Source organism: Salvelinus fontinalis, chromosome 27 (assembly GCF_029448725.1).
Source record: "Salvelinus fontinalis isolate EN_2023a chromosome 27, ASM2944872v1, whole genome shotgun sequence".
Lineage (NCBI taxonomy): Eukaryota > Metazoa > Chordata > Actinopteri > Salmoniformes > Salmonidae > Salvelinus > Salvelinus fontinalis.
The window spans coordinates 21770472-21784878 of record NC_074691.1 but is presented as its reverse complement, the minus strand read 5'-3'; the positions used below and the strand labels follow the sequence as shown (position 1 = coordinate 21784878).

The window sequence follows — 14407 nt, the reverse complement described above, 5'->3', positions numbered from 1 at the left end:
CAGGGAGTGAGCGAGAGATAAAGAGAGAGGGAGAAAGAGAGAAAGCGAATGCGGGGCAAGAAAGAGAAACCTACAAGGTTCTAGGTTTCTTACCTCTCTCTGTTGAACTTGAGTGAGTGGAGGATGGCGGGCCTCCTCTGCCTCAGGTTCCAGAGGTGCACGCTGTCGTCTGCCAGAGCACTCACCAGCGCCCCCTGTGGCAGGGATGAAGAAGACAGCATTTACACACAGCTAATCAAGCTTGCAATGGTGTTCTCAATCCCCTGGTGAGAGAGGCTGAATTTCAAGCGGAAAGTGAGAGAGCTCCTAGAACGTGTAATGCAGCTGCTCTGTCACAAAGACATGCACACACACACACAAACACACACACACACACACACACACACACACACACACACACACACACACACACACACACACACACTACAGAAGTGTTTGAGGTGTTTTGGAGTCGGGGGAGAGGAAAGGAAATAGAGAAGGGTTTGGACTTTGGAAGGTTGAGAGCGAGAGAGAGAGAACGTGTCAGTAGAGGAGGTCTGGTGGTGGGTGTGGTATGTATTTCTCTCCACATCACTCACCTCATTGATGAGAAACTGTAGCGAGATGACGGCTGCTCCACTCTCATGTTGACAGTAGGACTCCACACCTGGACGACCAAACCTGATAGGCTCTCCGTCAAGGAATCAACCAATGGAAAAGAAGGTGCAAGGGGTAATAAAGGAGATAGAACCACACAATATTCACAGAATAATATAATCTTAATCTTTCATTATTCACTCGATAGGGACAGACACAGATCAACAAAGACATGTCAAGGTGACAGACATCCCTGCTTACCAGCCAACGCTAACCTGCAGTGAACAACATGGAAATTCTTTGGTTCGCATAGGTTCCAGTCCTTAGATGGGCTTGAAACAGAACAGCCTGCGTCTTGCTCGGATTTTCTGTCATGACTGAGCAATGGACAGATGAGAGCAATTTGACTGTTCACCCACAGTAAACACCAAAGTACGGTTGTCTATCTACCTTGAAGATATAGCTAGGCATTTCCTATATAATACACCACAGTATGTCTACCCTTGCAAGTTGTTTTCTGGAGAGATATGATGTGTACATGGAGAAAATAAATATTAAAATAAAAGACAAAGGAAGATCATCTGGAGCTGCAGAGAAACAAACAACACAACAGAATGACAGAGAGAGGGGAAAATGAAGAATGGGGGAGAAGGAAGTGGGAGAGAGTACATGCATGTGTGGGTGCAAGAAAGGGAGCGATGGATGGATGGATGGAGGAGGAGGAGGAGGAGGAGGAGAGAGATATCCAGACATACAGAGAGAGAGAGTGAGAGCGAGAGAGAGAGAGAGAGAGAAGGGGAAAGATTGAAAATAAAGAGCTTCCTCTGATGACGGCCTGTATGAGTGAGCTCACTGATGATGCTTATTTATCCTACCAATAATTCCTGTGCAGACAGAGTGGAAGAGAGGAGTTAGGCGTAACAAATGACAACCAGAGAGGAGAAAAACAAGCAAGTAGAGCATCAAGCTAACATCTTCAGCTAAAATAGCCCGCTAAAATCTCTTGCATCACAGGCTGCTATGGGCAGGAATATAATTGTATAAACTGATAAGGGCAACACTAAACCACACCCTTACCTGCACCAGAACAGAACATATGACCACACGCTTACACACGTCATCACATACACACACACACACACATCACTCATCCGGTTCACTAATACAAACACTTTACATCACACATACACATACACAGAGCCTCCTTGCTCTCTCACACATATCCCCCAAAAAATAGAGTGAGAGGGACAGAAAAGGGGGAGAGACAGAGACAGAGACCCCTGCAGGGTAGAATCAGTAGAATGATCTGGATGTATTAGTCCAGGATAAGAACAGTAGAATGATATGGATGCTTTAGTCCAGGATAAGAACAGTAGAATGATCTGGATGTATTAGTCCAGGATAAGAACAGTAGAATGATATGGATGCTTTAGTCCAGGATAAGAACAGTAGAATGATCTGGATGCTTTAGTCCAGGATGAGAACAGTAGAATGATCTGGATGCTTTAGTCCAGGATGAGAACAGTAGAATGATCTGGATGCTTTAGTCCAGGATGAGAACAGTAGAATGATCTGGATGCTTTAGTCCAGGATGAGAACAGTTGAATGATCTGGATGCTTTAGTCCAGGATGAGAACAGTAGAATGATCTGGATGCTTTAGTCCAGGATAAGAACAGTAGAATGATCTGGATGCTTTAGTCCAGGATGAGAACAGTAGAATGATCCGGATGCTTTAGTCCAGGATGAGAACAGTAGAATGATCTGGATGCTTTAGTCCAGGATGAGAACAGTAGAATGATCTGGATGCTTTAGTCCAGGAAGAGAACAGTAGAATGATCTGGATGCTTTAGTCCAGGATGAGAACAGTAGAATGATCTGGATGCTTTAGTCCAGGATGAGAACAGTAGAATGATCTGGAAGCTTTAGTCCAGGATGAGAACAGTAGAATGATCTGGATGCTTTAGTCCAGGATGAGAACAGTAGAATGATCCGGATGCTTTAGTCCAGGATGAGAACAGTAGAATGATCTGGAAGCTTTAGTCCAGGATGAGAACAGTAGAATGATCTGGATGCTTTAGTCCAGGATGAGAACAGTAAAAGGATCTGGATGCTTTAGTCCAGGATGAGAACAGTAGAATGATCCGGATGCTTTAGTCCAGGATGAGAACAGTAAAATGATCTGGATGTATTAGTCCAGGATGAGAACAGTTGAATGATCTGGATGCTTTAGTCCAGGATGAGAACAGTAGAATGATCTGGATGCTTTAGTCCAGGATGAGAACAGTAGAATGATCTGGATGCTTTAGTCCAGGATGAGAACAGTTGAATGATCTGGATGCTTTAGTCCAGGATGAGAACAGTAGAATGATCTGGATGCTTTAGTCCAGGATAAGAACAGTAGAATGATCTGGATGCTTTAGTCCAGGATGAGAACAGTAGAATGATCTGGATGCTTTAGTCCAGGATGAGAACAGTTGAATGATCTGGATGCTTTAGTCCAGGATGAGAACAGTAGAATGATCTGGATGCTTTAGTCCAGGATAAGAACAGTAGAATGATCTGGATGCTTTAGTCCAGGATGAGAACAGTAGAATGATCCGGATGCTTTAGTCCAGGATGAGAACAGTAGAATGATCTGGATGCTTTAGTCCAGGATGAGAACAGTAGAATGATCTGGATGCTTTAGTCCAGGATGAGAACAGTTGAATGATCTGGATGCTTTAGTCCAGGATGAGAACAGTAGAATGATCTGGATGCTTTAGTCCAGGATAAGAACAGTAGAATGATCTGGATGCTTTAGTCCAGGATGAGAACAGTAGAATGATCCGGATGCTTTAGTCCAGGATGAGAACAGTAGAATGATCTGGATGCTTTAGTCCAGGATGAGAACAGTAGAATGATCTGGATGCTTTAGTCCAGGAAGAGAACAGTAGAATGATCTGGATGCTTTAGTCCAGGATGAGAACAGTAGAATGATCCGGATGCTTTAGTCCAGGATGAGAACAGTAGAATGATCTGGAAGCTTTAGTCCAGGATGAGAACAGTAGAATGATCTGGATGCTTTAGTCCAGGATGAGAACAGTAGAATGATCCGGATGCTTTAGTCCAGGATGAGAACAGTAGAATGATCTGGAAGCTTAGTCCAGGATGAGAACAGTAGAATGATCTGGATGCTTTAGTCCAGGATGAGAACAGTAAAAGGATCTGGATGCTTTAGTCCAGGATGAGAACAGTAGAATGATCCGGATGCTTTAGTCCAGGATGAGAACAGTAAAATGATCTGGATGCTTTAGTCCAGGATGAGAACAGTTGAATGATCTGGATGCTTTAGTCCAGGATGAGAACAGTAGAATGATCTGGATGCTTTAGTCCAGGATGAGAACTATAAGTTATTTACTTGAAAACAAATTCCCCGGGTTGCTCGCAACCAAATATTTCGACCCTGAAAAAAGGGAAAGATTTAAGGTTGTGCTTTTCAAACTGTTCTCGCTGCCTTTCTCTAAGAAAGCATATTATCGAAAAGGACACAGACAGACTGCGTCATGAAAACGGTTGGCTGTACAATGACATCAAACCATGGTCAAAGACAGACAATAGTGGACATTAAACTGTCACGTTCCTGACCTATTTCTGTTAGTTTGTTGTATGTGTTAGTTGGTCAGGACGTGAGTTTGGGTGGGCATTCTATGTTTTCTGTTTCTATGTTGGTTTAAGGGTTGCCTGGTATGGCTCTTAATTAGAGGCAGGTGTTTTGCGTTGTCCTCTAATTGAGAGTCATATTTAGGTAGGTTGTTTCACAGTGGTCGTTGTGGGTGGTTGTCTCCTGTGTCAGTGTTTGTCGCACCATACGGGACTGTTCGGTATGTTTGTACATCGTCATTTTTGTGTAGTCTATTTTTCCCTGTTCGTGCGTTCTTCGTGTTTTATTGTAAGTTCGTATGTCTAGGTTTGTCTACACATTCGTTTTGTTATTTTGTTAGTTAATTCAAGTCTAGTTCGTTTTCTGTCTTAGTTGTTTTTGTCGTGTCTTTATTAAATCATGTCATTTCACAAAGCTGCGCCTTGGTTCAATCACTACTCCTCCTCTTCGGTTGAAGAGGAGGAGGACTACCGTTACAGAACCACCCACCAATCCAGAACCAAGCAGCATAAGTTCGAGCAGTGGAACACGCAACAGGAGAGGCTTAATTATTTGGAGAAATGGACATGGGAGGAAGACCTAGAAGGCAAAGGACCCTGGGCGCAGCCAGGAGAATATCGCCGCCCCAAAGCTGAGCTGGAGGCAGCGAAAGCAGAGAGGCGGCGATATGAGGAGGCAGCTAGGAAGCAAGGCTGGAGACCGGAGAATCAAGCCCAAAACTGCAGATATGAGGGGACGCGTCTAGCACGGAAGCCCGAAAAGCCCGTGAGTACTACCCAAAAATTTATTGGGGGGAGGGGGGCTAAGAGGTATTGGGCCAAGGGCAGGTAGGAGACCTGCGCCCACTTACCAGGCTAACCGTCGAGAGCGGGAGTACGGGCAGACACCGTGTTATGCAGTAGAGCGCACGGTGTCTCCTGTACGTGTGCATAGCCCAGTGCGGGTTATTCCACCTCCCCGCACTGGTGGGGCTAGATTGAGCATTGAGCCAAGTGCCATGAAGCCGGCTCTACATATCTGGCCACCAGTACGTCTCCTTGGGCCGGCTTACATGGCACCAGCCTTACGCATGGTGTCCCCGGTTCGCCTACATAGCCCGGTGCGGGTTATTCCACCTCCCCGCACTGGGCGGGCGACGGGGAGCATTCAACCAGGTAAGGTTGGGCAGGCTCGGTGCTCAAGGGAGCCAGTATGCCTGCACGCTCCGGTATTTCCGGCGCTACCTCCCCGCCCCAGCCCAGTACCACCTGTTCCTCCTCCACGCACTCTCCCTATGGTGCGTGTCTCCAGTCCGGTGCCTCCAGTTCCGGCACCACGCACTAAGCCACCTGTGCGTCTCCAGAGCCCCGTACACACTGTTCCTTCTCCCCGTACTCGTCCTGAGGTGCGTGCCCTTAGCCTGGTACCACCAGTGCCGGTACCACGCACTAGGCCTATAGTGCGCTTTGAGAATTCAGTGTGCCCTGTCCCTGCTCCCCGCACTAGGCTTGAAGTGCGTGTCTCCAGTCCGGTGCCTCCAGTTCCGGCACCACGCACCAGGCCTACAGTGCGTCTCAGCCGGCCAGAGTCTGCCGTCTGCCCAATGGCGCCTGAACTGTCCGTCTGCCAAGCGCCGCATGAACTGCTCGTCTGTATTGAGCCTGCAAAGCCGCCCGTCTGCCATGAGCCTACAGAGCCTTCCGCCAGACAGGAGCCGCAAGAGCCTTCCACCAGACAGGAGCAGCCAAAGCCTTCCACAAGACAGGATCAGTCTGAGCCATCCGTCTCCGCAGCGCCATCTGAGCCATCCGTCTCCTCTGAGCCATCCGTCTCCTCAGCGCCGTCTGAGCCATCCGTCTCCCCAGCGCCGTCTGAGCCATCCGTCTCCCCAGCGCCGTCTGAGCCATCCGTCTCCCCAGCGCCGTCTGAGCCATCCGTCTCCCCAGCGCCGTCTGAGCCATCCGTCTCCCCAGCGCCGTCTGAGCCATCCGTCTCCCCAGCGCCGTCTGAGCCATCCGTCTCCCCAGCGCCGTCTGAGCCATTCGTCTGTCCCGAGCCATTAGAGCCGCCCGTCTGTCCCGAGCCATCAGAGCCGATAGTCAGTCAGGAGCAGCTAGAGCCAGTCGTCAGTCAGGATCTGCCTGAGCCGCCAACCAGACAGGATCTGCCAGAGCCGCCAACCAGACAGGATCTGCCAGAGCCGCCAACCAGACAGGATCTGCCAGAGCCGCCAACCAGACAGGATCTGCCAGAGCCGCCAACCAGACAGGATCTGCCGGAGCCTTCAGACAGTCATGAGCTGCCCTCCAGTCATGAGCTGCCCTCCAGTCATGAGCTGCCCTCCAGTCATGAGCTGCCCTCCAGTCATGAGCTGCCTCCCAGTCATGAGCTGCCCTCCAGTCATGAGCTGCCCTCCAGTCATGAGCTGCCTTCCAGTCATGAGCTGCCCTACAGCCATGAGCGTCCAGAGCCGTCAGCCAGCCATGAGCGTCCAGAGCCGTCAGCCAGTCCGGAGCTGCCAGTAATCCAGAACTGCCCCTCAGTCCAGAGCTGTCTCTCTGTCCGGAGCTGCCTTTCAGTCCGGAGTTGCCCCTCTATCCTGAGCTACCTCTCTATCCTGAGCTACCTCTCTATCTACCTCTCTATTCTCACCTACCTCTATGTCCTGAGCTACCTTGTCCCGGAGCTGTCCCTTTATTTTGTGTTGCATATATTAGGTGGGTGGAATAGAGGGGTGGTCATTCTGAGGGGGATTAGCGAGCTGGGATTGACTATGGTGGGGTGGGGACCTCGTCCTGAGCCTGATCCACCACCGTGGTCAGATGCCCACCCAGACCCTCCCCTAAACTTTGTGCTGGTGCGCCCGGAGTTCGCACCTTAAAGGGGGGGGGTTATGTCACGTTCCTGACCTATTTCTGTTAGTTTGTTGTATGTGTTAGTTGGTCAGGACGTGAGTTTGGGTGGGCATTCTATGTTTTCTGTTTCTATGTTGGTTTAAGGGTTGCCTAGTATGGCTCTTAATTAGAGGCAGGTGTTTTGCGTTGTCCTCTAATTGAGAGTCAAATTTAGGTAGGTTGTTTCACAGTGTTCGTTGTCTCCTGTGTCAGTGTTTGTCGCACCATACGGGACTGTTCAGTATGTTTGTACATCGTCATTTTTGTGTAGTCTATTTTTCCCTGTTCGTGCGTTCTTCGTGTTTTATTGTAAGTTCGTATGTCTAGGTTTGTCTACACATTCGTTTTGTTATTTTGTTAGTTAATTCAAGTCTAGTTCGTTTTCTGTCTTAGTTGTTTTTGTCGTGTCTTTATTAAATCATGTCATTTCACAAAGCTGCGCCTTGGTTCAATCACTACTCCTCCTCTTCGGTTGAAGAGGAGGAGGACTACCGTTACATAAACACTTTTTCTGAGAGTGAACTTTTTGTCTTAAAAAGCAACAACAGTAAGACAGTATGCTGAATGTTTCACATCTGAGAAAGGTAAATGGTGTCCTTCAAAAGCACATGTTCAGATCGAAAGAATATGCCCTTGGAAGATACCATTTACCTTTTTGGGGGTTGTGCTCTGTCTCAAATATAAGCACAAAACCAAATACAGGTGGTACTGGAGTATCAAATCTAAAACATAAACCTTAAAATTGTATTCTCTGTTTGGTTAGAGATGAAACATATTGCAATATTATATTGGACGATATTATAATCGATACTTTGACGCCAACAATTTTTTTGTGAGGTAGTAGCTAGCGCCAGTTGGCTGTACCTGTTAAAACTCTGTTATTTTTTATCCTGTAGTTTGTTATCTATCTTATTTTTTAATTGTGAGTAAACATGTTTCCAGCACTTTTATTTCCATGACTGATCAAAACTAATTCTGTCATGCTCTCTTTTCTTTCTGCAGCAAACATACAGTGCATTCTGGAAGCCTTCAGACCCCTTCACTTTTTCCACATTTTGTTACGTTACGTTACAGCCTTATTTTACTCACAATACCCCATAACGACAAAGTGAAACAGCTTTTTAGAAAATAATTTACATAAGTATTCAGACCCTTTGCTATGACACTCAAAATGTAGCTCAGGTGCATCTACAACTTGATGTTTCTACAACTTGATTGGAGTCCACCTGTGGTAAATTCAATTGATTGGACATGATTTGGAAAGGCACACACCTGTCTATATAAGGTCCCACAGTTGACAGTGCATGTCAGAGCAAAAACCAAGCCATGAGGTCGAAGGAATTGTCCATAGAGCTCAGAGACAGGATTGTGTCTGCAGCATTGAAGGTCCCCAAGAACACAGTAGCCTCCATCCTTCTTAAATTGAAAAAGTATGGAGGCGCCAAGACTCTTCCTAGAGCTGGCCGCCCGGCCAAACTGAGCAATCGGGGGAGAAGGGCCTTGGTCAGGGAGGTGACCAACAACCTGATTGTCATTCTGACGGAGCTCCAGAGTTCCTCTGTGGAGATTGGAGAACCTTCTGAAAGGACAACCATCTCTGCAGCACTCCACCAATCAGGCCTTTATTATAGAGTGGCCAGACGGGAGTTGGTCCTCAGTAAAAAGCACACGACAGCCTGCTTGGAGTTTGCCAAAAGGCACCTAAAGGACTTTCAGACCATGAGAAAGAAGATACTCTGGTGTAATGAAACCAAGATTGAACTCTTTGTCTGAATGCCAAGCGTCACATCTGGAGGAAACCTGACATCATCTCTATGGTGAAGAATGGTGGTGGTATCATCATGCTGTGGGGATGTTTTTCAGCGGCAGGTACTGGGGGACAAGCCAGGATTGAGGGAAAGATGAACGGAGCAAAGTACAGAGAGATCCTTGATGAAATTCTGCTTCAGAGCGCTCAGGAACACAGACTCGGGCCAAGGCAACAGCGCCTCTTCAACCTCAGGAGGCTGAAGAAATTTGTCTTATCACCTAAAACCCTCAAACTTTTACAGATGCATAATTGAGAGCATCCTGTCACGCTGTATCGCGGCCTGGTATGGCAACTGCACTGCCCACAACCGCAAGGCTCTCCAGAGGGTAGTGCAGTCTGCACAACGCATCACCAGCGGCAAACTACCTGCTCTCCAGAACACATACAGCACCCGATGTCACAGGAAGGCCAAAAAGATAATCAAGGACAATGCTTCACCCTAGCCACTGCCTGTTCACCCCGCTACCATCCAGAAGGCGAGGTCAGTACAGGTGCATCAAAGCTGGGACCGAGAGACTGAAAAACAGCTTCTACCTCAAGGCCATCAGACTGTTAAACAGCCATCACGAACACAGAGAGACACACACAGAGTGGCTGCTGCCTACATACAGACTTGAAATCATTTGCCACTTTAATAAATGGATCACTAGTCACTTTAATAATGCCACTTTAATAATGTTTACATATCTTGCATCACTCATCTCATATGTATATATTGTATTTTATACCATCTATTGCATCTTGCCTATGCCGCTCTGTCATTGCTCATCCATATATTTTTATGTATATATTCAATTTCCATTCCTTTACTTAGATTTGTGTGTATTAGGTGGTTGTTGTGGAATTGTTAGATTACATGTTAGATATTGCTGCACTGTCAGAACCAGAAGCACAAGCATTTCTCTACACTCGCAATAACATCTGTTAACCATGTGTATGTAACCAATACAATTTGATTTGATTTGATGTTTACCTTCCAACAGGACAACAACCCTAAGCACATAGCCAAGACAACGCAGAAGTGGCTTTGGGACAAGTCTCTGAATGTCCTTGAGTGGCCAAGCCAGAGCTCGGTCTTGAAACTGATCGAACATCTCTGAAGAGACCTGAGAATAGCTGTACAGCGACACTCCCCATCCAACCTGACAGAACAGAGCTTGAGAGGATCTGCAGAGAAGAATGGGAGAAACTTCCCAAATACAGGTGTGCCAAGCCTGTAGCGTTATACTCAAGAAGACTAGACACTATAATCGCTGCCAAAGGTGCTTCAACAAAGTACTGAGTAAAGGGTCTGAATACTTATGTAAGTGTGATATTTCAGTTGTTGTTTTTTAATACATTTGCAAAAATGTTTTTAAAAAACAATTTTTGTTTAGTCATTATGGGGTATTGTGTGAAGATAGATGAGGGGGGGGGGGCAATTTCATCAATTTTAGAATAAGGCTGTAATGTAACAAAATATGGAAAAAGTCAAGGGGTCTGAATACTTTCCGAATGCACTGCAATATCTGTGGAAAATCAAATTGCAATAAAAATTGCAAATCACAGTATCGATTCACAATACATACACAGTAGCTTTGGCACCTACTAATGTAGGATCTACAATTTAAGCCTGTTTGCTACGGCAGGAAAATAATTCTGCAGCAACAGGAAATATTAATAATTATGTGAATTATAATTCATTTCAATTTTTTGTAGGGTTGATACAATTTTCTTAGTGCAAATCAAGTCTGACATTTTTAAGTGGAAATTGCAAACTTTATAAGCCTTTTTAAACCTTGAATACACTACCAGTTTGCAACAAAATGAAGATCCTACCTCTGTAAGTATTGTGATAATATCGTATCATGAGGTCCCTGGCAATTCCCAGCCATACTAAACTCCATGCTGCTCTGTGGTAACTCTCCACAGTATGATGTCCCTGTCACCACCACTCCAACTCACATAATGGACAGATTATCCAGGGTGAAGAAAAGAGGGAGAGCGTAGAGAGAGAGAGAGAGAAAGACAGAGAGGAATGGAGATAGGATAGGAAAGAAAACTGGGTCAATTCCGCGTCTTGTCAAGTCAGATGAAACTTAAAAAAGCTATTTCTGCCCTCAAAGTCAACAGATCTGTTATGTTTCTTATGGGTTCTCATAAGTCCCCACGCTTAGTGTTGCTACCCGGGAGGGTTGGCCCCTGTCACTTGGTTGGCCCCTGTCAATAAAACCCAGGGACAGCCCTTGGTTGGCCCCTGTGGATGTATTAAAATTGCTGTGTTGGCTCTTCACCTGACAGCACCAATTGAAAGAATGATGGATCTTCTAGACCATTTATTTGTTTCGTACAAACACGTTGCACCACAGGGTGTGTGTGTGTGTGTGTGTGTGTGTGTGTGTGTGTGTGTGTGTGTGTGTGTGTGTGTGTGTGTGTGTGTGTGTGTGTGTGTGTGTGTGTGTGTGTGTGTGTGCGTGTGTGCGTGTGTGCGTGTGTGCGTGTGTGCGTGTGTGTGTGCGTGCGTGCGTGCGTACGTGCGTACGTGTGTGTGTGTACGCAATGGTTAGTGATACGGGTAGAAAGACAGAGGACAGGGAGGGGGAGAATGAGAAACAGAGGGAGAGTAGGAGAGAACCAAATAGAAAGACCTAGAGAGGGAGATGGAAAAACAGCAAGAGAGAGAGAACAAAGAGTAGGAGAATGACAGCCAGAGAGAGAAAGAACGAGAGCAGGAAAGAAAAAGAGTCGAGAATGAAAGAAGGAAAAAAGGTTGTGAGCGTGGAGGTCTATGACGCCGTCCCGGGACTGACGTCAAACATGCCCAGTCATACATCACCCTGCCAGGGAGGGGGAGGGACAGAGTCTGCTACTGTGCTGCCTGCTACTACAGCTCAGAGAGACAAAGAGGGTGAGGTGTGTGTCCTCCTGCCACAACCTCAGGAACAGAGTCAGTGAAAAGTGCAATATAATATCAATAATATTCCCTATTTTGGTTTGGTTTTAGGCGGCATTGCTGTACATGTCCGTCCACGAATGAGGACAGGGCCTGGTGGAAATGGAGAGCAGGGTGGCTGCTTTCCGACTAAAGGCGGTGCAGAGACTGCTGTACCATACTGATGTCGCCTGGAGGGAACCAGCATGCGCACTGCTGAGGAGAGCTGGAGGATTAGGTTTGGACCGGCAGTTGTTCCTCATGAAGCTGGAGAGGCTGAGTACAGCAGGTCTCTCAGACTTTTACTCTGCGGTGCTGAGGGCCTGGCAGCTGCTAAGGCCCACACGAGAACGGGGTGTGGAGCATGGGCTGTGGGAGGAGCCTATCTTCCACAACCCGGACATCCCTTTGAGATCGGTTCAGTCGGCCACCCTGCAGAGGCAACTGATGGCAGCTGGTTTACTAATGCTGGGTGACCTGAGACTGCTGGGAGAGGAGTGGTGGAAAACCCCGGAAGTCCTGGCACAACAAACAGGAATAACATCTCATAGGCTGCTGGAGAGATTCCTGGAGGAGGTCCAGGAGGCACTGTCTGAGCCGGTAAGGGGGGGTGTTTGAGAGGCCAAAGGGGGAGTGGCCACCAATGTTTTCGCTACTGCAGGTGACGGCAGAGACTGGGAACTGGCAAGGGCGTCTGGAGGACTTGTTAGATTTTAACACTCTGAGCCTGTGGGAGTTTGAAGGGGTGGGAGGTAAAGCCCTCTACAACCTCTTGTCACGAACTGCCTCGAAGTTCATAACAAAAAGGGAGACAACGTGGAGATAAGGAATGACAAAATATATTTATTAACTGAAGTAAACTAAATACACTGCTCAAAAAAATAAAGGGAACACTTAAACAACACAATGTATGTAAAGGTTGTCAATGTAGTTCTCCTCCTCAGACGAGGAGGAGCATGGATCGGACCAAGATGCGGAGTAGGAGGTATTCATGATTTAATGGCAAACCAACAAAACACTACAAATTACCAAAACAACAAACGTGACTAACCTGCAACAGTCCTGTGTGGCCCAAACGCTGACACAAGAACAAACACCCACAAAACACCAGTGAAACCCTGGCTGCCTTAGTATGACTCTCAATCAGAGACAAACGATACACACCTGTCTCTAATTGAGAATCATACCAGGCCGAACACAAAACCCCACATAGAAATAGAAAACATAGACTAACCCACCCAACTCACGCCCTGACCAACTAAAACAAATACATAACAAAGGAAAACAGGTCAGGAACGTGACAATGTAACTCCAAGTCAATCACACTTCTGTGAAATCAAACTGTCCACTTAGGAAGCAACACTGATTGACAATAAATTTCACATGCTGTTGTGCAAATGGAATAGACAACAGGTGGAAATTATAGGCAATTAGCAAGACACCCCCAATAAAGGAGTGATTCTGCAGGTGGTGACCACAGACCACTTCTCAGTTCCTATGCTTCCTGGCTGATATTTTGGTCACTTATGAATGCTGGCGGTGCTCTCACTCTAGTGGTAGCATGAGACGGAGTCTACAACCCACACAAGTGGCTCAGGTAGTGCAGCTCATCCAGGATGGCACATCAATGCGAGCTGTGGCAAGAAGGTTTGTTGTGTCTGTCAGCGTAGTGTCCAGAGCATGGATGCGCTACCAGGAGACAGGCCAGTGCATCAGGAGACGTGGAGGAGGCCATAGGAGGGCAACAACCCAGCAGCAGGACCGCTACCTCCGCCTTTGTGCAAGGAGGAGCACTGCCAGAGCCCTGCAAAATGACCTCCAGCAGTCCACAAATGTGCATGTGTCTGCTCAAACGGTCAGAAACAGACTCCATGAGGGTGGTATGAGGGCCCGACGTGCTTACAGCCCAACACCGTGCAGGACGTTTGGCATTTGCCAGAGAACACCAAGATTGGTCAATTCGCCACTGGCGCCCTGTGCGCTTCACAGATGAAAGCATGTTCACACTGAGCACATGAGCACATGTGACAGACTTGACAGAGTCTGGAGACGCCGTGGAGAACGTTCTGCTGCCTGCAACATCCTCCAGCAAGACCGATTTGGCGGTGGGTCAGTCATGGTGTGGGGTGGCATTTCTTTGGGGGGCCGCACAGCCCTCCATGTGCTCGCCAGAGGTAGCCTGACTGCCATTAGGTACCGAGATGAGATCCTCAGACCCCTTGTGAGACCATATGCTGGTGCGGTTGGCCCTGGGTTCCTTCTAATACAAGACAATGCTAGACCTCATGTGGCTGGAGTGTGTCAGCAGTTCCTGCAAGAGGAAGGCATTGATACTATGGACTGGCCCGCCCGTTCCCCAGACCTGAATCCAATTGAGCACATCTGGGACATCATGTCTCGCTCCATCCACCAACGCCACGTTGCACCACAGACTGTCCAGGAGTTGGCGGATGCTTTAGTCCAGGTCTGGGAGGAGATCCCTCAGGAGACCATCCGCCACCTCATCAGGAGCATGCCCAGGCATTGTAGGGAGGTCATACAGGCACGTGGAGGCCACACACACTACTGAGCCTCATTTTGACTTGTTTTAAGGACA

At 47.4% G+C, this 14407-nt stretch overlaps 1 protein-coding gene across 8 annotated transcripts in view; it reads right to left on the bottom strand.

Annotated features, from left to right (window-relative positions):
* The window catches only part of LOC129825296 (syntaxin-binding protein 5-like), a 169260-nt gene that overhangs the window by 76463 nt on the left and 78390 nt on the right, over positions 1–14407 (bottom strand). For all 8 annotated transcript variants that reach the window (XM_055885280.1, XM_055885286.1, XM_055885284.1 and 5 more), the window contains exons 3-4: positions 579–660; positions 94–194 (exon numbers count right to left, since the gene is read on the bottom strand). In XM_055885280.1, coding sequence (XP_055741255.1) covers positions 94–194; positions 579–660 — 183 coding nt within the window. The remainder of the gene's footprint in view (positions 1–93; positions 195–578; positions 661–14407) is intronic.